The sequence below is a fragment of the Suricata suricatta genome, chromosome X (genome assembly GCF_006229205.1).
Source record: "Suricata suricatta isolate VVHF042 chromosome X, meerkat_22Aug2017_6uvM2_HiC, whole genome shotgun sequence".
Classification (NCBI taxonomy): domain Eukaryota; kingdom Metazoa; phylum Chordata; class Mammalia; order Carnivora; family Herpestidae; genus Suricata; species Suricata suricatta.
The window spans coordinates 43982886-44006018 of record NC_043717.1 but is presented as its reverse complement, the minus strand read 5'-3'; the positions used below and the strand labels follow the sequence as shown (position 1 = coordinate 44006018).

The 23133-nt window shown below is 39.3% G+C and overlaps 2 protein-coding genes across 2 annotated transcripts in view; both read left to right on the top strand.

The window, feature by feature from the left end:
* WNK3 (WNK lysine deficient protein kinase 3) overlaps positions 1-1109 on the top strand; it is a 175942-nt gene extending 174833 nt beyond the window's left edge. The window contains exon 22 of the mRNA XM_029930827.1: positions 223-1109. Coding sequence (XP_029786687.1) covers positions 223-546 — 324 coding nt within the window. The 3' untranslated portion in view covers positions 547-1109. The remainder of the gene's footprint in view (positions 1-222) is intronic.
* An 11065-nt stretch (positions 1110-12174) lies between these two features.
* The window catches only part of FAM120C (family with sequence similarity 120C), a 132694-nt gene continuing 121735 nt past the window's right edge, over positions 12175-23133 (top strand). The window contains exon 1 of the mRNA XM_029929656.1: positions 12175-13208. Within this exon, the coding sequence (XP_029785516.1) occupies positions 12522-13208 (687 nt within the window). The 5' untranslated portion in view covers positions 12175-12521. The remainder of the gene's footprint in view (positions 13209-23133) is intronic.

The following is a 23133-nucleotide window of genomic DNA, read 5'->3' as shown; positions in this document are numbered from 1 at the left end:
TGGTTTACATATCTGAAAATGCCTACCTTGCAGGGCTAGTAATGAAGTGGAAATGAAATAAGGTATGTAACTATGCTTGGCACACAGAAAGGTGCTCCAAAAATGGTAGCTGCCTCTAGTAATAATGGGAGTAGTAAGCCAAAAAGAATAGGAAGGAATATAGATGGGTTAAAGCATCTACCAAATAAACTGATCTTTTGTTTTTATTTTTGTTTTTGTTAGAATACTCCATCTACTATGGGCTACACATCAACATGGATTTCTTCTCTATCCCAAATCCGTGGAGCTGGCCCAACCTCCTTGCCACAAGGACTCTCACTCCCTTCATTTCCTGGGCCATTATCATCATATGGAATGCCCCATGTTTGTCAGTACAATGCTGTTGGGGGGCCAGGGTACCCAGTACAGTGGGTAGGAATTTCAGGAACACCACAACAGTCTGTAGTAATTCCAACTCAATCTGGGGGACCATTCCAGCCGGGAATGAATTTACAGGCATTTTCATCGGTGCAGAATCCATCTGCCATCCCTCCTGGTCCCAAATGAATCAGAGTAGATGATGAAGAAAAGGGAGATTTTTTTCAGAATTATTTTCAGGACACCTAAGATACTAAACGTTTTTCTTGGGTTCTGCCATGTTTTCCCTCATTTGAGTTTACTTTCCTCTGTATTTTTTGTTTGTTTCATTGTGGTATTTTATATAGCTCATCATTCTATAGAACTGTGCAGTTTGTACATAAAACACTGCACACAGAAATGTTTTTTCACTTCAAATCCTATCCTCTTTGATACTTGATTTTTTTAAAATACCGTTCAGAATGCTTTAATAGGCTCAGCTTGAGCATTACCATTTCCAGGACACTTTCCATAAATTGCTGAGAAGCCCTCATTTTTTACTGCTGCTATCTGCAGCTGGATGATACTTTAAAATGTATAAAAACTATTTAAATTGAAATTCCCCAAATGTGGACGAAGTGAGATCCTCCAACAGCTGTAGTCTTATGGGATTCTTCACATGTTTATCTTAGGTTTACCCTTCACAGAACGTAGTATAACTTGCTGCAGGAAGCGTTTTGGTATGTAAAATTAGAATAACTTTGTCAACCAGTATAGACCATGAGTCCTTTTTAATGTGATTTTCTTCCCGTCGTCACAGCAGTAGGAGTGAAGCCTTGTTTTAGGTGAGGCGGAAAGAAAGGAAAAAACAGAACTGTAACAGTTCCTTGATTCTGCAGATACTGTAGCTACTCTAGGATTTCAATAGTAATTCAAAGTAGCTATCTCCTTGTTTCTCATGTGCACACTACGTTGTTTTTGAGCATCTGAGAGGCATTGGTTTGGCTTACATTCTTTTGCAAGGGATATATTGCAGCTGATATGAATCTCATTTTGGGGGAATCTTTGTATTCCTAACAAAGAGGATTCAAGTTACACCTCTATTGATCCATTCTTCTGAAGTAAAATGAACTTGACACAGTAGGTTGTAGGTTTTGAGACTTACACATGAAACACTGGCTTTACGGGGTTCTAAGATGTGGGGCATACACTGTCCTTCAGTGAGATAGTAGACCCTCAAAGGACATTATTTAAGTTGCCCTTAGGTTTTTTTTATTACCTTTTTTTTTAGTGGTTATAATTTCGTATTAGTATATATAGCATCCTAGATGATTTTAGATCTTAGATTATTTTGGCTCGGAGATCACTGTCAAGTTGCACTTTACTGGGTTTTATCCAGTTTTAGGAGGAGGTGAGGCAATGTCAAAATATACACTTTGGGTTTTCAAGAAGGTTAACTATAATAATCTTAAAAGGCAGGTCACAGAATTAACTAATGCACAGTCTGTGAAACCCAAACAGAATTCTTAATTGGTATTTATCAACTACCATGTATACACATTTAAAATACTTACTTTCCACTTTGAAAATGTCAAGGTCATTTCTAGTACACATTTACCTGATAATGAGTTCTGTCTACTGGTAAACATTCCAAATTATCACCCAACATTTCTGTTAACAGAATTTCCTCCAAGTTCCTCTAAAATTTTTACCCCATGAGCTTGCCAGGTAAGGAAGACTTAATAGGTGTAGTTTCTTGGTTTTTTGTTTGTTTGTTTTTTGCATAGTCTACTTTGTGACAGTCAGTACCCTTTTTCAAAAAATTGAAAAATATTGCTTACCTGAGGATTACACTAACCATCATGCAGATTCTGTCACTATCATTTGGGGTGTCTAAGGCAGCATTTTCAGAATTGCTGTTGATAAGAGCCACAGTTTCTTTTTATAAGTGAAAACGTACTCTGGTTTCGGTGAGTCTTTCTAAATCTTATGTGCAGATTCTTCAAATTTCTTCTACAGTATTGGTTTGCAAGTTGCAATGATTTTAGGACATTAGTATAATGCAAATGCTTGCATTCCAGTGTTTTCCATGTGTACAAAAACAATGCACCTAAAATCCATAATTCTTTAAAACCTCTCGTGTTTCATTATAAGAGTTGGCTTGTGTAATTACAGTGAGACTTACAACCTATAAAATGAAAATCCTGCAGGTTTTAAGATCCCTTCTTCTGTGCTCGCTTCGGCAGCACATATACTAAGATCCCTTCTTCTCCAGTTGTAACCCTTTTAAACAGTGTACCCCAGGATGAAAAACACCGCCATGGATGACATGCACAATTACATTTATTAATGGCTGCTCTGCATCAGATGTCCCACATTTTGCCACCACCTCTGTTTTATGTATAATTCATCATTCATTTGCCTGCAGACTTTTGCAGTGCCTTGTAATATATAGAATCTTTTCAGATTTTTTGCTGGAAAGAAAAGTAGTCTTCTAAACTCTGAAGATGGTGAATAGTGTACTGCTGTCTCTGTGCTGACTGCAGTAGTTGGGTTAACATATATGTTATGTATACATTATGTATATGTAATGTGTATAAGTTTAAAAATACAGAAAAAAAAGCGAGTTTGTGCAGGAATGAAGAAAACAGTGTTATTCACACCACTGTGGGTTTTTTTCCCCATTACTTAAATGTTTGATTCAGATTATAGTCACTTTGACTGTAAATATTGGCTAGTTTTTTACCTAGGGTTTTGCATTATTTCATAATTTTCCTAACTCATATAATAGTGCTGTTTTCATCCTTGCTAAGGTAATTTCCTCCCTAGAAGTAATTAACTCTTGAGGTGAAGCTCAGAAATTCCCTTCTTACTTAACAAAGAGCCTACTAAATAACAAGGGCCTTTTGCCTATTTCCAAAAAACCACACAAACCCGTCCTTTTCATTTTCCCTTTTGTAGAAAAGAAAAAGTTGTGCTAAAACATCTTGCTTGTAAACTTTATTTGGGGGATAGTCTGTATGTCCAACAACCATGTTTACATCTCACAGTACAAGGCTGATGAATAGTACTGTATCTCTTATGTGGCAATGTGAGCATTTCATCATAAAGTACATGCTGCTATGTCTGTGAAGTTGGGTGTTAACATCATAAGAATATGAAACCAGTATTGGTGTAAATCTAATGAAAATAACCCTATGTATATTTGTAGTAGCAGTCTTGAATCTCTATTTAAGGTAATTTGCTGTAATATAACAAATATCCATTTTGTTTTTCATCCTTTTCTTGCCAATTTTATATCAAGCATGGATTCTAATGATTTGACAGCAAAATTATCTGTGAAAGTTTAAAAGGCACTTTTCTGCTGTGATTTTTGGATTGAATGTGGCATGTTATGTGCAGTATGATGGGATGTATCATTTAAGAACACCAGATTTAATTCCAGTCCAATTACTTTTTTTATCTACCTCGTTTTCCGTGCTGTTTGGGGGTGCACAAGTAAACACTGCCTGGGAAACTTGCTTTTTTGCCTTGATTCTCAGTATTCTTTCAGGTTCTAAATTTGGTCTGCCTCCTTGTTCCAGTGCTAACCATGAGTTCGAGATGAGTGGGACCATCACTCTGCCACCAATCTGTGTTTAAGTGATGAGAGCCATGTGCCTCTGCAGAATAAGCTTTGAGGATTTGGGGATGGAGAGCAGAGAAGTACATCCCAGCTGGTGGCAATATAGGACCTAGTTGTAGGAGTCTGTCATAAAATAAATGGTAAAAAAGTACTAAATTAGACAGTCCAGTGCCTGTAACTTAGCATCTTCTATTAAAGATGCATTTCTTGTCTTGTGTGCCTAAAGGGCTCTGGGTTGAAATTGCTTAACTACTGCAGTGAAATAGTTGATAAATCCTACAGCAGTGGCCTGTTATTCAGCATATTAGCATATTCGTAGGTATTTGCAATAGCTTTTGTTACCTTAAAATGGCTGTATGCTTTTAGTTGAATTGTAGTTGGTGGTAACTGTTATCTAATCTCTAAAGTTTATTGGAGGCATTGACTTTCTTCTTTGTGGTCTTTTCTGAATGATGCATTCCTTTTATTTTTCCAGAAAACTCAGCTAATGTTTGTAAGCCACATGTTCCTTTTTTCACATGTTTACTGTAACACTACAGCATATTTAATGTTAGCAAATACTGTATTTCAGGCTGTATACATTCCTGAAGTATATGTGGCATCAGTTTGGGATTCAGTTATTTAATCTTCTGTTTGGTTCAGAAAAACTTGAGACTTGAGGTGGTATGCAGGCCATTTTTTTTGAACAGGTTCATATTTTCATTCTGTTGTTTATTGTAGACTTTTTAAAATACCCCTTTGTTTTGATGATGAACCAGAAAAGGGGTTGGGTTGTAGAAAAGGCCATTGATTTGATAAATGTAATTTCTTGGATTCAGTTTTTTTTAAAAAAACCAATCCAAATGGTAAAATTTTAACACTCAAACTTGCTAAAGTCCTTTGAAATTAGTAGGACATTTTTATGGAGCCAGATGCTTTCAGATCACCATGGAAATATTCTTTATATGTGAAGGATGAACACAAACATTGGTTAGGGTCCTTGACAGCTAAGATAGGCAGGGGCCTGGGATAGTGGCTAGGTTATGCTCAAGTTATCTTCAACTGAGATAGTTGGAGGAGTGTACAGGCCAAAAGCTTCCATTATGGAGCTTTTAATTTAAAAAAAAAACACCTCAAAAAAGGCTAAAAGTCAAGCAAGAAGGAAGAGAGAAACTGGGCTCTTAAGAAGGAAATGTGCTGGTGTAAAATAAACCCATAAATGCGTCCTTGTCATCCTTCCAGGTTTTTTTTAAGTTGCATTTCTTTTCACTCTAAGTTAAGATTTCAGATTGAGGTTTGTGGCCAGAAGATATCCTTAGCAGAAGTAATGACTGATCAGAAAGTGCAGTTGTTCAAGGTCTGTCATGCGCAATCACTTAAAGCTGTAATTTGTTTGATATGAATATTAAGCATGTAGACCTAGTGCAGCATGAGAGCCACTCAGGAAGTTGATGCAATTAATAAACTTTCATGCATAATTTACTATGAAGTATGCAGAATTTCAGCCACTTCTCTAAACTTAACATTTAGTGTATATGTGAACTCTCCTTTCTTAACTGGGAAATGTAGCATTATATAGTATGTTGTTAAACTTAATCCTTCTTGAAATTAACTTTTTTTTGTTTTGGGGGGTTGGTTTTTCTTGTTGTTTTTTGTGTTTTTTGGGGCGAGGTTAAGCCAAGTAATCTGCCTTTAAGCAGTCATCTGATTTTGGTTCTTTGAAACTGTGATTTTTATTTCATTTGTACCCAGCCATTGTAAGTATGTTGGTTTTTTTCTTGGAAATTTTGTTTTGAAACAGAAAATAATAAAGGCTGTGTTATGAGTATGTTATCTTATTAAAATGCTTTCATAGTCACTGCAATCACCTGGCTTAAACTGGTTCTTCATTTATCAAATGTAATTTAGAAGATTTAAAAAATTTAGTCCTATAGATTATGCTAACTGAACAAATTAACCAAACCATGTATTACCTCTTGATTTATAGCTCCAACAAATTTTGAGCTGTAGCTCTTCTCCACTCTTCTCAATGAGCCATAATTATAACAGTCACTATGACTTTCTTAGTACCCATTGTGTTATCTAGGCTTTTACCTGTGATATTTTTATTTCACGAAACAATCCTATAAACTAAGTCTGTTACTGTTTCTGCTTTACAGAGAAAATTTATGAATCAGAGAGATTCAAGAATTTTCCATTGTAACATAGCTAGGAAATGGTGAAGCCTGGATCCAAACCCAGGTCTGTCTGACTCCCAAGCTCATGGGGAAAACCCTGGGCTATACAACTCTCAGATATACTGCATGAAAAATAAGCCAACTACATTTACAATAAGTTTTCATCTATTATCAGTATTAGTATGTACTCTTTTCTTATGTATCTTTCATGAGGTTATATCCAGTGCTTATTTCATAAAGGATTCAAAATGTGCCCTTTGTACAAACTTATTGAGGAATTTTCCTTTCATATTGAAAATGTTTCACCTTTAGAAAAAAGTAAATTTTGAAATTTCCCTCCCACATCTCTCATTTACCACACTGCAGTGACTTGGGAAACTGCCAAATGAGATCAGATCACTTGTTCACTTGATAACTTAGAAGAAACATGCATATGTTTATACAAACAGCCCTGGAGGAAGAGTTAGAGGCTTATCAAAACTATGCAAGATTAGATGAGGATTTTTAAAGTGTTTTTAATTGACCCAGTAAACTCTTAGGCATTCTATCTTAGGTGATTGCTAAAGGAAGGAGCTAAGGTACATGGTGGAACAAGCATGGGTTTTGATTCGCAGACTTCTCAAACTTCCACATTCTCATTTATAAAATGAGGTGGTTGTGACTATTAAATAGGATATGTAAAAGTAGCCAACTCTGTCCCTGAATTGCTAATTGTATTCACCATGACATACCTCTGGTGACTTCCACAGTAAACTTGTACTGGGGAAACAAGGCTGGTTTGGAAATGGGCCCTGATTCTTATTACAGTTAATACAGATACTTTTTAGAGTCCAGCAGACCTGGATTTTTATTCTAGCTTTGTGAACTTGGGAAAACTGCTTAACTTTTCTGCTTCAATTTCCTTATCTATAAAAAGGATAGCTGTCTTGGTGGGGTTATTTCCAGACTAAATGAAAAAGTATATTTTAGCATTATACCCTGTACACAGCAGGCTTACTGAAATGATAGTAACAACTACTCAAGGGGTGTTACATATCACTATTTTAAGAGAAGAGGAAACAGGTGACAAAATTAGACCCAACTTGTGAGTCAACGTGAGGTCTGTTGGTAGAGATTAGGTATTGGCCCAAAAGGTGCTAGATGCTGTGATAGAGTAAGGTTCAGAGGTGAAGGGATCTCCATTCCAACTCAGAAGTTCTCCACCCTGATGGCATATTAAAATCACCTGGGCAGCTATGTAAAGCTACTACATAAAGCACAACAATGTGAATGTACTTAGCACTACTGAACTGCATGCTTGAAAATGGTTAAGATGGTAAATTCAGTTGTACATATTTTACCACAATTGAAAATAAACTGTGTCTGTGTCCTATCCCTATAACCAGTATCGTTATATATACATAGTAATGTAATTAGGATTGAGAACCACTCATCATTTCCTTTACTAATCAAATGAGTTTTCTACTTGCTATTAGCTGGTTGTTGGTTCAAGAAAAACAAGAAATATTGCAGCCTCATTAGACCTTTTAATGAACTATTTTCTATAACCATATGAACCTACAGCCTCTCAAACAGGCCCCAAGGATTTGGGCAATAGAGAAAGCTAAGTAGAACTCTTGCAGAAACCGAACAGCTAGTTGCTACTTAAGTGGAAGATGTCAGAAGATTGAGTCCAGTCTGAACTCTCAGTGCAACCTCTTTATGCTTTTCTCCACCCTTCATGATAGGAGTGAACGTTTATTAGGTACTTACTGTGCCAGTTATTGTGCTAAGCACTTTACATCATTTAATTTTCACAAGTTTCTAAGGTAAGTATCATTACCATCTCCCTTCTAAGCTCCTTGACTGTCAAAACCTGCTTTTTCCTCAGGGCCCAGCTTTATTCCAGGCATGTAGTAGGTGTCAAATCTGTTGAATAAATTAATGAGTCCCTATTTCACAAATACAGTAAGGGATCAAGAGGCTAAGTAACTTGTTAAAGTCAGATAGCTAATAAAGAGTTGAACTGGTATTGGAACCCAGATCTTGGTTCCAAAGCATGTACTTCAACTACTACTCTGTGACATCTATTGTACCCTCTTAGGGATTCAGCTTTCAGGGCTTTGGCCTATGTTACCTCTACCCTCTTTGGCATATCCAGCATAAAGTTTCTCCTGTATTAGGTATGTTAAAATTCTCGTATACAAGTCATTGAAATCTGATGTGAACAAGCTTAAGCAAAAAGAGGAATTTATTATAAAGATGGTGGTGTCTCACAAAACCCAGAGATAATGTAGATGGGCTTTAGGAACAAATACATCAGATACTTGAATGCAGCCTGGATTTTTCATCTCTCCTCCAGCTCAATCCCAAATTCTCTGTGAAGGTACATAAAGGATGGCTCCTGCTGCAACCCTGAGGATAAGGTAGAGAAGGTGGTAGAAAAGGGGTGCTGGGAAGACAAAACAACAGATGTTTACCTATACTACTCTTCTTCATGGTCCATAAACACATATGCCATTTCCCAAATGCCCATATCTACAATTCCCAAAATGCCCATACCTAACATAATCCACAGACAACTGCAAGTCATACGCAACTTCTGCATCCAGAAGCAATGGCATGGCATAGACCTGCCCCTTCCTTGTCTACTTCAATGACAAGCTAAATGTAGCTCCTCTTGATCCTGCAACCTTTAATAAAGTTAACTACTACCAATAGATCTAGCATGAGAAATAGAGAAACAGATTAACCACAATCAAAATTCCCCTTTAGGCAAGGAGAAGGGCACACCATTATCAGCCACCAGGTTCAAGTTTGCACCACTCCGACCTGGATAGGAATAAAGGAATAAATTATAGGCATAGAAAATTTATGGGAGTCAATTTACCTTCTCATTCAACCAGTCTGTACTTGGGCCTAGGGCATGTTCTACAAGAGCAGTGATTCTCAAACTTGAGATTGCATTAGACTCACCTGGAGGTGAGACCGGCAAAAACTTTGTTGACACGAACACTCCCTTTAAACACCTGTACCAAGAGACTTGATCAAACTTTAGTATGGCTTCCATCTGGAAAGCTCAGGGTTGTCAAGAGAATTCATAGTTTGCTCTAGCCAACCCTTAAAGGTCCCTGACCTCCCTTTTTTAGAGCCTGGTGAGTTCTTCCCGTCCCCTTGAGATAGATGTATATGTATCTCCTACAAATCAGATATTTCTTAAGGACCTAACAGCCACTCCTTTGAAATGTAATCAGTCATCAGGAAGGCTAGGGCCTCTGCCTCCCAGTCTCTGTGGGAGGATAGCATCCTAAGTTCAACAACTGCCAGCTAGCAGATCTAGGTGCCTTCTGTAATTTTTCACTTCCTTCACTCTACTTGAGTCCTTGCCTCCTCCTTCTCTGTCTTCCCTCATCCTCCCTTTAAAACACCTAGTCATCTCTGCACAAGTGGGATCAGAGCTCAGTTATTTTCCCCTACTGGCAGTAGTTACTGAATAAAATCTGTTTTCACTGCTTTAACTAATGTAGTGTTTTATCTTTGACATTACTTAAAACGAGGATTCCTGGCCCTACTCACAGTTTCTGATTCTGGAGGTCTGAGGTGAGGCCTGAGAATTTCTAAGTTTGTAGGTGATGATGATGTGCTGGTTCAGGGACCAAACTTTGAAAATCGCTGTTCTGACTCTGGCCCCTATTCACTAAATACAATTGTCTAGTGATAAAATGTCCTCAAAGCTGCATTTGACTGCCTGTGGATTTCATTTGAGGGGACTCTGAATGCTAATAACAAGGCCAAGAATCTTGCCAAATTATGCTTTTTGAATCTTCAGATCTACTAAAGGGAATAACCTGGCTAATCCTGTTGCAGTTTCTATTTCTTAGCACTCTACTTGCCTCATTCTCCCTAGCATTCTGCTCAAGATCTTCAGTTCAGAGCGTAGGTGAGGAAATAATAGGCTGTGTTCAAGGCTGTAAAGCCTCTTTTTTTTTCTGATCTGCTCTGGGAATGTTATGCCTACCCTCTCTTCCTTTCATTCCAGCTAAATCCATTTACAGAAGGAGACCTCATCACATTTGGGGGATTTGGATAACAAGGAATCTATGGAGGCTTACACAGATAACCTCATTCCAATTACTTTGGTGCTAATTTCCTAACCACTGAAACATTTAACGAGACAGAGTTCTACCACTGTTAAGTCAGCAAAGCCCACAAATACCTGACACTCAGCAATTGCAGATCTCTTGATACAGGCAGAAGGGCTGCTGTTTAGAGCCCCAAGAGCAGTAAGCAACAGCTTTGCTGCCAGATCACACAGAATGCCAACTTCCCATGATCTGATGTGGAATATCTACCAATCCACCAGTTTCATATTTTCGGGTCTGTAAATTGCTACATTCCATTTCTCATATCAGTTCTTGAACTTTAATTTTGGTCATAGGTAGTTTCTAAGTACTTTGTAAAAGTAGTAATAATAAGGATATGGGGTTATCTCACAGATACCAAGGAACAGAAATATTTCAGGAATGATAAAGAACCTGGAACTTAAACACAGTGAAGACTGCCTCTCATCTCTGTGCTGAGAACCTGCATGTTTCTTCTTTCTGTAGACCAGTATCTTTTACCTCTGTTCCTGGGGTGGGACAATTGCTGACAGCTTCCAAGTTTTGTGATTAGAGAAAAACTGATCTCTGTGGTCCAATTCCAGCTCTCTAGAGAATGAGATTCTGATCGACCCAGCTTGCATTATTTGTCCACCTGTAACCCACTGAGCTATGGTTATAAGAACACGACAGTTTTTGCTATAACTGTCAATGGGAGGAGAGTGATTTTCCAGAAAAGGAGGGCTAAGCAGACAATCCAAAAGGTGTTCACTGTACTAGAAACCTTTATTCTTTCCATCTTTCATCCCTTCGTTACTGTTCTCTACTTTAGCTGCTTGTTTTCAAGAGTTACCTATGTGCACTGCTTCAACATTTATTCTTTGCCAATCTGTCTTGTTCTATCTCCACTATTATGATAAATTCCTTTATGGAGCTTGAAACGTTTACAGCTTTTGCACCCAGTAGACTGTTCTCAGACTTCATTCATCTTAACTCCTCTTGGGTTCTGCACTTTTGCATTCTAACTCTTCCTGCCAAGATCTGCCATCTTTCATTATGTTCCGAGCCAGATCTGGCTACTATTAAAAAACAGATCTTGTTTTCTGTCCTCCTCTTCCTAAAAGGGTGGGCCCTAAAGGCCAGTCAGAAGACTAGTACTACATCAAAATAAACTGAAAATCGATTTTTTTCAAAAGATTATGATTCTTTCCGTCTGGAATTGTAGCCCTTGTAGTTATTTTGCAAGAGCTTCCAGACAGATTGATTTACAATAATGTTTAGAAACAAAGGTCCTAACTATACAATAATAGCTCAGTGAGTACTTGAAAGGTACAACTTGAAGTTTAATTTGTATTGGTGCTTATTTACCCACCAAAGATATTTCGAAGACAAGGGATACTCATTTCATTTTGTTTCTGCACATTGCGTCGGGCAAATAAATGTCAATTTCACCACTCATAAAGAGTGGTGAGCCAACAGCTCTTTGAAGAATTACGGTAGTTAAAAGTTAAGTGGATTACTACAGAAATGTTGGTTACTGCATTTACGTTTCATGTGTCCCAGCTCATTCATTAAAAGTTACGCATACTATTCCCCCACTCCAGCCCCAGCAAAGGAAAATTCTCCCTCCTCGAGAATTTTGGCGTACTTTAGCTGAATTCAATTAACCCACTCTACTTCTCTTCCCATGATGTATCACTTCTCCCCAAACTCCTTTTCCTGGGAAAGACGGTAAATAGCCTGAAGCAACTCGGTGTAAGTCAGGAGCTGGAGTGCAAATCCTAAACACACATCACGCCCCGCCACTTCGGTTCTCCTGAGCTAAACTGCAGAAAGGCGTAATAATTTTGTCCTAGACTGCATCCTGAGACCGTACAGAAGACTACAACTCCCAGGATGCTCCTCCGCCCCGCCCCGCCTAGCTCCCCTTACCCCCTCCCCCTTCTAGAAAGCGTGTATCATAGAGAAGACAAGGCAACATGGCTCCCGGCGGTGGAAGGAAGAGGCTTCACCCCTTTTGAAGCGGTGAAGAGCGGCCGGAAAGGCGAGAAAAAAAAAGAAGTGACTAGAGCCCGTCATCGCTTTTATCCTCTCAGCCTCTCCTAAGTCCGGTCGGCATCACCTCTTCTCCCCGTCCAAATCCAATCTCTTGGTCTCCTCCCCACCCCGCCCTCATCCCCTCGCTCGCTCACCCCTCCTCTCGGGAATCCTTTTCCCGCCCCCTCGCCCCCCGCGGAGTGCGCACGCGCCTTCTTCCAGCTTCGCGCGCAGATCGCCGCCTAACCTGCTAGCGCAGCCGCCGTCTCGTCTGCCCTCCGACGAAACATGGGCGTCCAGGGCTTCCAAGAGTTCCTGGAGAAGCGCTGTCCCGGGGCCGTGGTGCCCGTGGACCTCCTCAAACTCGCGCGCACGGTCTCGCGCCAGCAGCAACAGCACCAGCATCGCCAGCTGCCGCCTTCGGCAGCCCTAGCGCCCGGGTCTCTTCGCGCCGCCAGGGGCTCCGCGCCTCTGCAACCGCCGCTCCCGCCCGCTGCCTTGGGTGCCAACTCCGGGGGCGCGGGGCCGACTCGGCACCATCACCCCGCTCACCACCTCCACCACCACGGCCAGGCGCATCCTGGGCTGCACCCGCCGCCGCCGCCCCCTCCGCTGCCCGGGGCCCGGGTGCTTGTAGACGCGGGCTCGGCGCTTCCGCGGCTTTATGGTGGCTACCAGACGGATTGGGTGTGTGGTGGTCAATGGAACGCCATGCTGGGCTACTTGTCAGCGCTATGCCAGGCTTGTGCCTATCCCGGCGGCGACGGCCTGGAGCTGGTGGTCATGTTCCCCGGGGGCCTGGGAAAGGACCGGCTGGCCGAGTGGGGCCGTCGGTGCCAGGCCGAGCGGCAGACAGCGCAACTGATCGTGGGACACGTGGGCAACAAGGGCACCCCTCCTCCACGGGCCTGGTTCCTGCCACCGGCCTGCCTGAGCCACTGCGTGAGGCTAGCACTCATCCGCTTCCGGGTCAAGGTGAGGGAGGGGCCGGATCTTAAATAATGTGCCCCACACCTATTCCCTCCCAGCTAAACACCTAACCACCCACTAACCTGCCACCCATCTATCCACTCACCGCCTAATCAGCTAATCCACGTGCCTAACTATCCTCTGTCATTTTATCCATCCACCCTCCCCTTCATACCACCCCCTACCGATTCGCTCACCAACAGAACTACATCTCTACGCATGTCACCCCAATAACTCTCTTTACTTTCATATATCCAGTGACCTGCCTCTGGCTTTTAGCCAGATGTCTTTGGTAGCCCCATTTTTCTCTTAAATGTTTTCTGCATCAAGCTGAAAATGCCCTTTTCTACTTTTTCCAGTTGTCATTTCTTCTCTTTGTCTCTTTCCAGCCTTGCAGCAAATCAGTTAAACAGATGTTACTTGAATGCCTTTCTTCTACAACTTTCCCTCATTTTGACCCATTGAGAATTTTTTTTTACCCATGTGTCCATTCAGTCTCTTTCATTTGAACATGCTTCTATCTCCTCCTGCTTTAGCCTAAACAAAAAATTTAAAAACCCACTGATTCAGTCACTGGCCAACAATTATTAGACCACTGAGAGTAAGGGGTTTAAGGAACATGTGAGACATGGGGTCCTACCCTTGGAAAATCAAATATATAAACTTGAAAAGTTTATTAATGGTATACGTGTGTATGTGATTATACTTCATGGTACAGATTGTAAGTATAGTATCTGTTTTGTGTGTGTTGGGAGATATCTGTGGGCTAAAATGGTCAGGGGAAGCTTCCTCAAAGAAGTTGGATTTCATCTAGTTCTTCAGGGATGGGTTGGATTTGAATGGGTTATGGGTTTGGGAGGAAGCTGCTTTAAGTGGGAGAAAGAATGAGCAGAAAGAAGCAAAAAGGAATATCAAGCATTTTAGGCCCCATGGGCAGTTAAGTCCAATCTCTGCATGTAGTTGGTCACTGCTTATGGGGCTTGGGGAGCAGCTTGGCAGCCTCCCCAGTTCTTGGCACCACTCCTGCTGCTCTGCTGCTTTCCCATACTCTTAGGTTTTGAGTTCTTACGTGTAGGGAATAGCAAGGCTTGAGAAGTAAAGGAGGTGGGCAGTAAGAACAAAAAGTGCAGGGTTGGGTAGGACAAAACCTCAAACCCAGTTCCTCACCGAGACTCTTGGGTATGTGCTCACAGTTAAAAGACAGGACAGGGAATTGTGAAAATCCTAAAGAAATTGTCCTGGGTGGAATAATGAGGAGGGGAAAAAAATCTCATCTGAGCAACTGAAAGACCTGCATCAAGAAGCGTGCAGTGGTAATAGAGTTTGTGGCCACAGTCCAGTCATGCTAGAAAGCCTTGTGCACATCATCACATCTGTGCCTGGGCTGGATATATATTTTTAATGTTTTTTAAAAAATTATTTATTATTGAGAGAGAGCAGGAGTATGGGAGGAGCAGAGGTGGGGGGGACACAGAATCTGAAGGAGGATCCATGCTCTGAGCTGTCAGCACAGAGCCCGATGCAAGGCTCGAACTCACAAACCGTGAGATGATGACCTGAGCAAAGTTGGACGCTTAACCGACTGAGCCACTCAGGCGCCTCTGGGCTGGATATATTAGAGTTGTTTTTAATAATAAAAAATCTAGTGATGAGCTATCTTAAACCTAGAAAGTTAAAAAAAATAGACATTAATTTGCTTCCCTTTCTGACCATTTTTCAATTTAATTCTTCATTCATGATGATTCTTTCCACTTTGTTTTCATTGCTGCCATCTAAACTTTAAGGACTTTGTACCTTATTTTCATTAACCTGGTTACTGGCAACAGTGGCTAACTGATGGAATGCTTAGTATGTGCCAGGTGCTCATCTATGTGCTTGAGCAACAAAATTCTTTCATTTGATCCTCACAGTAACCTATGAAGCAGTATAACCCCTGTCTTCCAAATGAGGAAACTGAGGCACTGGAGGTTTAGAAATTTACCCAAAGTCACCCAACAATAAATGGCAAAGCTGAGATTCTGGGATTCATGTCCAGGCAGTCTGGCTCCAGAGCCCATGCTCTTAACAACGGTGCTCTAAGATGAATCTTTCTAGAGTGCCAATGTGATTAGATCATTCCCATACTCAACTAAAATCTTTCCTGGTCCTTGGTAAACACAGGTCTGGGTCATTCATTTGTATTCATTTATTGAGTACTTGCTGTAGGCTAGGTACTATGCTTGTTGCTGAGGATTCACAGGTAAAAAAAAAAAAAATCCCTGTACTTAAGGAGATCAGTTTAGTGAAAGACAAAACCAAGAGTTGCAGATACTGTTAGCTAATTGCAAATGATGAAAAATATTCCCCCTACAGGGGTCATAATTAATTCTGGGAGAGCTTTCGAAAGTTGGGAGAGGCTTCACAGATGGGTGCTGAGCCTTAGAGAGGGCTAGGAAGGGTAGTTCAGGTAGTGGACAAAGGTGTGGAGACCTAAAATGGCCAGCCATGAGATCTGAATGGATTTGGATTAGAGGTTGGTAAGAGAGTTAAACATGGAGTATGGATTTGTGGTTTCCAGACTTTTTTTATTCATGCACCCCCATCAGTCAAAAGTTTTGAGAAGCAGCCTTAATATGGCTTACGAAAATTCTCCATCATACATAGTCTCATTTTTAAAATCCCAGCAGTTTATCACAATAAGATGGATTGATATGTCATAAAGCAAGTGTAGTGAAAATGGTAGCATCTCAGCAGTATTTATGTATTTATGTACTCACTGTAAAATTTCAACTTTGCCAACTTTGTTTGAGCTTTTTCATAATAAAATATTGGGGAACAACTTCCCAGCAGTCCTCTTCAGTCCTGAGAACTACCATTTGGGAAATACATAAATTTTATTATCTATGCTAGATTGTAAACACTCTGATCTTTTCATATTCTCCATAATGTCTTGTATATTTGGGGTTTAGGATACATTCTTTTTTCCTGAATAGGTCAGTAATTCTGAGAGTGGATTGTATAAGCAACTTAAAAAGTGTGTAGTGTGACTCTTAATATTGTGAATGTAAGACTGGCTCCAAAATCACATATATAAAGAAATTATAGTTGTTTATCAGTGAACAAAATTCTCTTTCCTAGTTTTAGTTGGTGATCTTTGTTGTTGGAGTGATGGAGAGCTTCCTGGTTTATAGTGCAGACTTAAGAGATACTGGTTAATAGCTGAGGTAAATAGCTGTGGTTTGCTTTTATAGAGGAGTGTTCCACTATTTTGAAGATAGCAGATTTTCACTTGGATGATCTGCATGCTTACCACTTCTTTTGACTGAAATAAATGCCAGGGCTTCAGAATAAAACGTGCTACTGTATTTCTCCTCCCCTTGGTTTTGTTCTTCAGACTAAGCCACAAAATGAGTCTGTACTCCTAGTCTTATTTTCATTTGTAATAGAGAAAATAAAGGTGGAGGGATTAAGTAAAAGATAAATTACTGGGTTGTCTGTTCAATGTTAGGCAACTAAAGACTTACCATGAAAAGACTATTGGCTTGAATTTTGTTATTTGGTTGGTTTCATTGGTATGTCCTGCAAACCTTTGTAAGTGGTAATCGTCAATAGCATTAAAATGAAGTAAACTGACCAATTGCTAGCCTGGGTCTCAAGAGTAGAGCAGCCAAAAGCAGTTTTAGAATGTGGTTTGGGAAATGATATGGGGTGGTTATGGGGCTGAATACTTTAATGGTTAAAAAAAAGATAACACATAAAACCCATCACTTCACAGCTATAATTCTTTAGAATGGGGCCAATTAAAGAAAAATGAGTTGATTTAAAGAAAAGTATTAAGTTAGAATACTTGGATGTCGCAGAAATCATGTTGGTGATACATGAGTGGTCAAAATTTTGAAAAATCTGACCAAGAGCTGATACCATTTTATGCTTTCATTCTCTAATATAGCAATGGCTGCTATGCTTCTGGGTTATTTACTTACACCCTCAGTGCCACTTCTAGGTGCTCTAGTGGTAGGAAAAATGATTATAATAATAATTATTACTACTTCTTGAGTACCAAGTTGTGCATAAAGTGGTTTTTAAATATCTCATTTATTCCTCACAAGCTTGCAAGAATGCATAGTATTCTTCCTATTTCTTTGGTCTGGACAGTGTTAAAAATAAAAATGTGGATTAAAATCCCTGTTCTGGATCTCTATTGCTCAAAGTTCCTTTGCACAGTTCCACTATATTATTTCCTTCTTTTTAAAAAATTTTTTAAATATTTTTTTTGAGAGGGAGAGAGAGACTGCGTGAGCAGGAGAGGGGAAGAGAGTTTGGGACACACAGAATCTGAAGCAAGCTTCACGCTCTGAGGTGTCAGCACAGAGATCAATGTGTGGCTTGAACTCCCCAACCACGAGATCATGACCTGAGCCAAAGTTGGACGCTTAACCTACTGAGCTACCCAGCTGCCCCTAATTCCTTCTTTTTGTATATTCTTGTGTAATATTGTGTACTTTTATTGGCCAGATAATAAGAATAAATAGATGAAGAAAAACAAGAATAAATCAATTTATTGAGCACTTAGTTTATGCCAGCATTGCTAAGTCTACAAAACTACCAATACCAAGCACATGTGTAAGCTAAGTGCAAAGTGAATGAGTCTTAGCAATCTTTCTTTTCTGCCTTTTCCGTCTCTCCCTTTCTGGTTTCTTTAACTTATAGTATAAACAAATAACCTTTAAACAAAAAAAACCTTGCCTTTACTTTGTAATTCTCCTAAGCCATTATCTTTATCCCTGTTCTTCCCTTTTAACCATTATTCATGAACAAAGGAGACTGTATTAATGTATTAATTCCCATTCCCTAGCCTATTGCCACTTGATATCTAATGGTACCATTCTGAAGCTGCCGCATCCATTTCCAGTGTTACCATTTCTTGGTCCTCTTTGAGATAATTTTCACTATTGAGCCACCCTTTCTTTGAATATTCTTCCTTGAATTTCATAACGCTGCTCACTTCTGATTCTCTTTATAAGTCTCTAGTTCTTTCTCCTTTCCTAATTTATTTCTCCTCTTTCCTTAAGCCTCAGTGGTCTCAAGGCTTCTGTCCTAGTCTCTTTCTCCTATATTCACTTCCTGAGCAGTCTTCTCCATTATATGGCTGTAAATATTAACTATATTCTGATGGTTCCTGTAGCGCTTTTTCTACCCCCGACCTGTCTCATGAGCTTTCAACATATCTTTTCAGCTCTGCTACTCAATGTCTTATGGGTCACTTAAATTAAAAAAATATCCAAGATGGAGGTCATTATTTTCCCCTAAAACTTATTCTATTTACAGTATTCTCTTTTTCCTTTGAGCCTTGTCATTTATCTGTATCAAGCCAGAAATGACAAGAGTCCTTAATTCTTCACTTTACTGTCACTTTCCATATCAGTCCTGTCACTTCTAACCTCAAAAATGTCTCCTGAGTCCAGCCACTTCTATACCCCCATTGCCTTCATTTCTTATCTGAACCATGAAAACAGCCTCAACTTTTTCCTTTACCGCTTTCTGGACAAAAGCCCATCTTCCACATTGCTGTCAGGGATATCATCCTGAAAACCAAAGCTGATTTCTTATGTGCCCAAAGATACCCACTGGATACTTTTTAGCTATCCTCCCAAGTCCAGACTTCTCAGCCTGGCAGACAGTGCCTTTCACAGTCTGGTGCCAAACTCTGTCCAGCCTTACTTGGTGGTTACCTGTGCCCACACCTGTTCCATCCATTTGGAATGTCCCAGCCATTCTAAACTTTTTAGTTTCCTGGGTGTGCAGTGTGTTCTCACATAGTGCTTTTCTTATGTTACTCTCACCCTTGCATAGCAAATTCCTACATATTGATCAAAAGTAATCCCTATGATTCTTCCCCAGCCAAGGCTGATGATGTGCTACCCAAATGCTATTGAATTACATCTCATTTTTTTCTCTTTCATAGTATTTTCATATCACATTTAAGTCTCTTTTTCCCCATGCTATACATTACATCCCTAGAGCGTATTTATTTTATAACTATAAGTTTGTATACAATTCTCTTTTAATTGAATTCCAAGAGGACAGGGATTTGCTTCTAGGGATGGACACATTGTATACAATAATGGTTGTTGGGAGAGAGACATTGGTTGGTTGATTGACGATAGAGAGGGTCAGATAAGGAAGAATTTAGAACCAGTGTTTTGTAATGTTATATGTTAATTTCCTGTAAATTAACTTAAATTCCAAGTAGAATTGAAAAACTCTATTAAGTAAAAGTAAGTTTGGTAGCTACTTAGCAATACATTTATAGAATAAATTCCCTCTTTGTGGTAGTAATAATAGCTACCACATGGGCTGGGTAACTTACATAGATTCATTATGTCATTTCATCCTCACAAGCACCCCTCAGGATATGTATTAATCTTCATTTTTTAATGGCTAAAATAAAAACAGGATCAGCATAGTCATCACTGGTCCAAGGTTGCGCTGCTAAAACATGGTTGAGCCCCAAGATACACACCTAAATATATTTGAGACCAAAATCCTTCTTTAACATTGTAAAACAATATAGTTGCATTTCAAACTAAACTTTTTCCAGAATATTTTACTTATATTTAGTTTGTGGAGCTTCATGGCTAAGACCACAGAACTTAGAGCCAGACTACCTGGGTTTAAATCCTTGTTCTTCTACCTACTAGATATGTAAACTTAGGCAAGTTAAGTTTTCTGTGCCTCAGAAGATGAGGGGTAGTAATAATACCTGTATCATATCCTTTGTGGTCTTAAATGATTTAATGTAAATAAGGTGCTTATAACATTAGATGGCACATAGTAATGCTATATAAATTCCAGCTACTGTTATTTTGAACAAAATATCTTGGATGCCAAGTATGTTGGACATAGATCATTTCATTCTCATGCTTTAAGCTTAGGATGGCATGGCATGGCCTGTAGGGACCTTCATGATCTGCCTGCCATTTTCTGGCCTTGTTTCACCCTATTTGTTTTCTCAGAACAGTGAATGGTTTTCAGTAACATTTTTTGAACATCTATTTTGTGGCAGACCCCATGCAAAATATTATGAACAAAGGAATTCATTCATTCAACAAATATTTATTGGAATCCTACTGTGTGCCTGGCACAGTTCAAGATTATGAAGATAAAGTAGTGAACAAAGCAGATTTCTGATTTGGGGAGGGAAGGCAATAAACAAGATAAAAAGACAAAACATATATAATATTTTAGGTGGTTTAGTAAGTGCTGTGGAGGAAAATGAAGTAGGGATGTGAGATATGGGCATGTTGAAGTCAGGGTGATACTCTTCTGTCTCCAGGACTTTGTTATCTGTTAGGGGAGACAAGTACAAAAATACTAACAGTGTGAATCCTGAGGGTCATTTCTCTGGTCCTTGTCATAGGCCCAAGGACATAGACAGTGAAAGTGCCAGAACCAGGATTTGCATACCAGACACTAAAACCCTTACTCTTTTACCTATACCTTTAAGGAAATTACAAAGGTTACGGCAAGGATGGCAAACTGGCAGTCGGTAGGCCCATACATTTTTTAAAGAACTCCATTGATTTTTATTGATCAGCAGTGTTTTGATCAGTAGTATTTATCAGAATCTGAAATCAAATAGCAGGTTTGGACTAGATAGTAAGGCATCACCTAGTTGAATAATGTTTTGTTTCCCTCTATCATTTAACTTGTATTATATGAACACATTTTTTTTTGAATATAGGAATTTGTTGCCAGCATTTTAAAAATTGTGAAATTTTACAAAAAATTCTGACTTTCCAACCACTCTTGAACTATCAGATCCTTTGGCAACACCAATTGCCCCCTTTTGTTGAGCCACATGGTCTTCATTTCTTGGAATCTACTATTCCATGGTGTCTCCTTGATACAGTGACCAAGTGCCTCTTGCCATTCATGATAGCTATCTTCCATCAGTGGCTCCCAGTGATTCCCACCTTCTGGCATACACACTCTTGTGTAATCTCCCCATCCCTTATGTGTGGGCTGGACCTAGTGACTTGTTTCTAATGAACAGACTACAACAAAATGATGAGATATCACTTTCAAGATTAGGTTATAAAAATTGTTACTTCCATCTTGTTTGCACGGTCTCTCTCTCTCTCTCTCTCTCTCTCTCTCTCTCTCTCTCTCTCTCTCTCTCTCTCTCCCCCCCTCTCCCTCCTTCCCTCCCTCCCTCCCCCCCTTCTACCTGCCCCCCGCCGCTTTCTGGCTCTTCTTGCTTGATCACTCTGATGAAGCAAGCTGCCATGTGGTAAGCTACCCTATGGAGAGGCCCACATGATAAGAAACTGAGGGCAGCCTCCAACTAACAGCCAGTGAGGAACTGAGACCCTCAATCCAACAACCCACAAGGGTTGAGCTTGGAAGCAAATCCTTCCCCAGTTGAGCCTTGAGATGACTGCAGCCCTGGCTAATATCCTGATTGCAGCCTGTGAGAGACCCTGAGCCAGAGGAGCCAGTTAAGCCATGCCCACAGATACTATGAGATGATAAATGTTTTTTTAAGCTGCTAAGTTTTGGGGTAATTTGTTACACAGAAATAGATAATGAAAACATCATTGACTGTTGTATTTTTTATAGTAATTTTGATAAGCATGAAATATTTCTTGTACCCACATCTATGAAAAGTGACAAAAAATTATACAAGGTCACATATTTAAATATCATAATTTTTTTGATTCCGTGACAAGAGATGGTTGTGCCATAGCAAAAAGACCAAATGAATTGAAGTCCAAAGACTTGCATTCAGGTCACTAGTGGAATCTTGGGTAATTTATTACTTCATTTTGAGGACCTTCATTTACAAAATGGATAAGGAAGTGATACCATGTTTCCCAGGACAGTTGAGAGAATTACCAGATATAATATATGTGAAACCTACTACATACATATTAGTTCATATTAATTTCAGTCTCTCCTGTGTTTCCATAGTACTCTTTATATATTTCCATTGGCTTGTACCATAATGTATTGTGATAATCTGTAATATGTAGGTGACTTGATCTTTGCATCTCCTCACAGTATTTGGGCACATAGCAAGTGTGCAGAAAGTATTGTTTGAAAGAATGAATAGTTTTGTTATATAACTACTGAAACTTTAAAAACACTAAAATATACTTAAAATTCTTGACCAAGGTATCTTTGATCTATGGGACTACCTTTTGCCAAATTGCTGTTAGGCATATCTGTAAAGAAGACAGTTTCAACAGAAAGATCTTCATATAAAGTCACTATGTAAGGCTTAAATTTGGTCTATTGAACAATTAGCACAGCCAAAGCACCTGAACCAGAACTGTAGGAGTAGGCTAGTCCATCTTTATGGCACAAAGAATACACTTAAGTACTTAAGTCTACATACAATTTATCCCCTAAGGCAAGAAGCAGTCATGCAGCTTGAGGTATTGTCTACCTTTTGTATAGGCTTCCATTTGTGTATCTCAGATACAGGTTTTAGATACTCATTCTCTCTCTTAAAAAGCTGGCAATAATTATCTTTAGAAGGTCACATATTTAAAGGAAAATCCAAGAGAACCTATTTCTTGGTGAAATTGATGAGTATTCCTCTGTATCTAAATAAAATATGTTGAAATACTGAAATTTATGACACCATTTAATTTTTTTGTTGTTTAAAATTTTTTGATGTATTTTATTTATTTATTTTTTAATATAACACAATTTATTTTTTTAACATATGCAATTATTTTCCATCACTTACAATACAGTAGTTACAATGACACTCCAAACAGAAAAGCAAAGTAAAAAATCAAAACCCCAACTTCTATTTCATGTAATTAGACTTATACAGAAATTAGAAGGTTAAGTAACAACTAGTTAATCACCTAATTTCACAGCTATCTGAAGTGGCAATCGTTATATAGCAGCTTATCTATGATACATTCAAGATAAATGA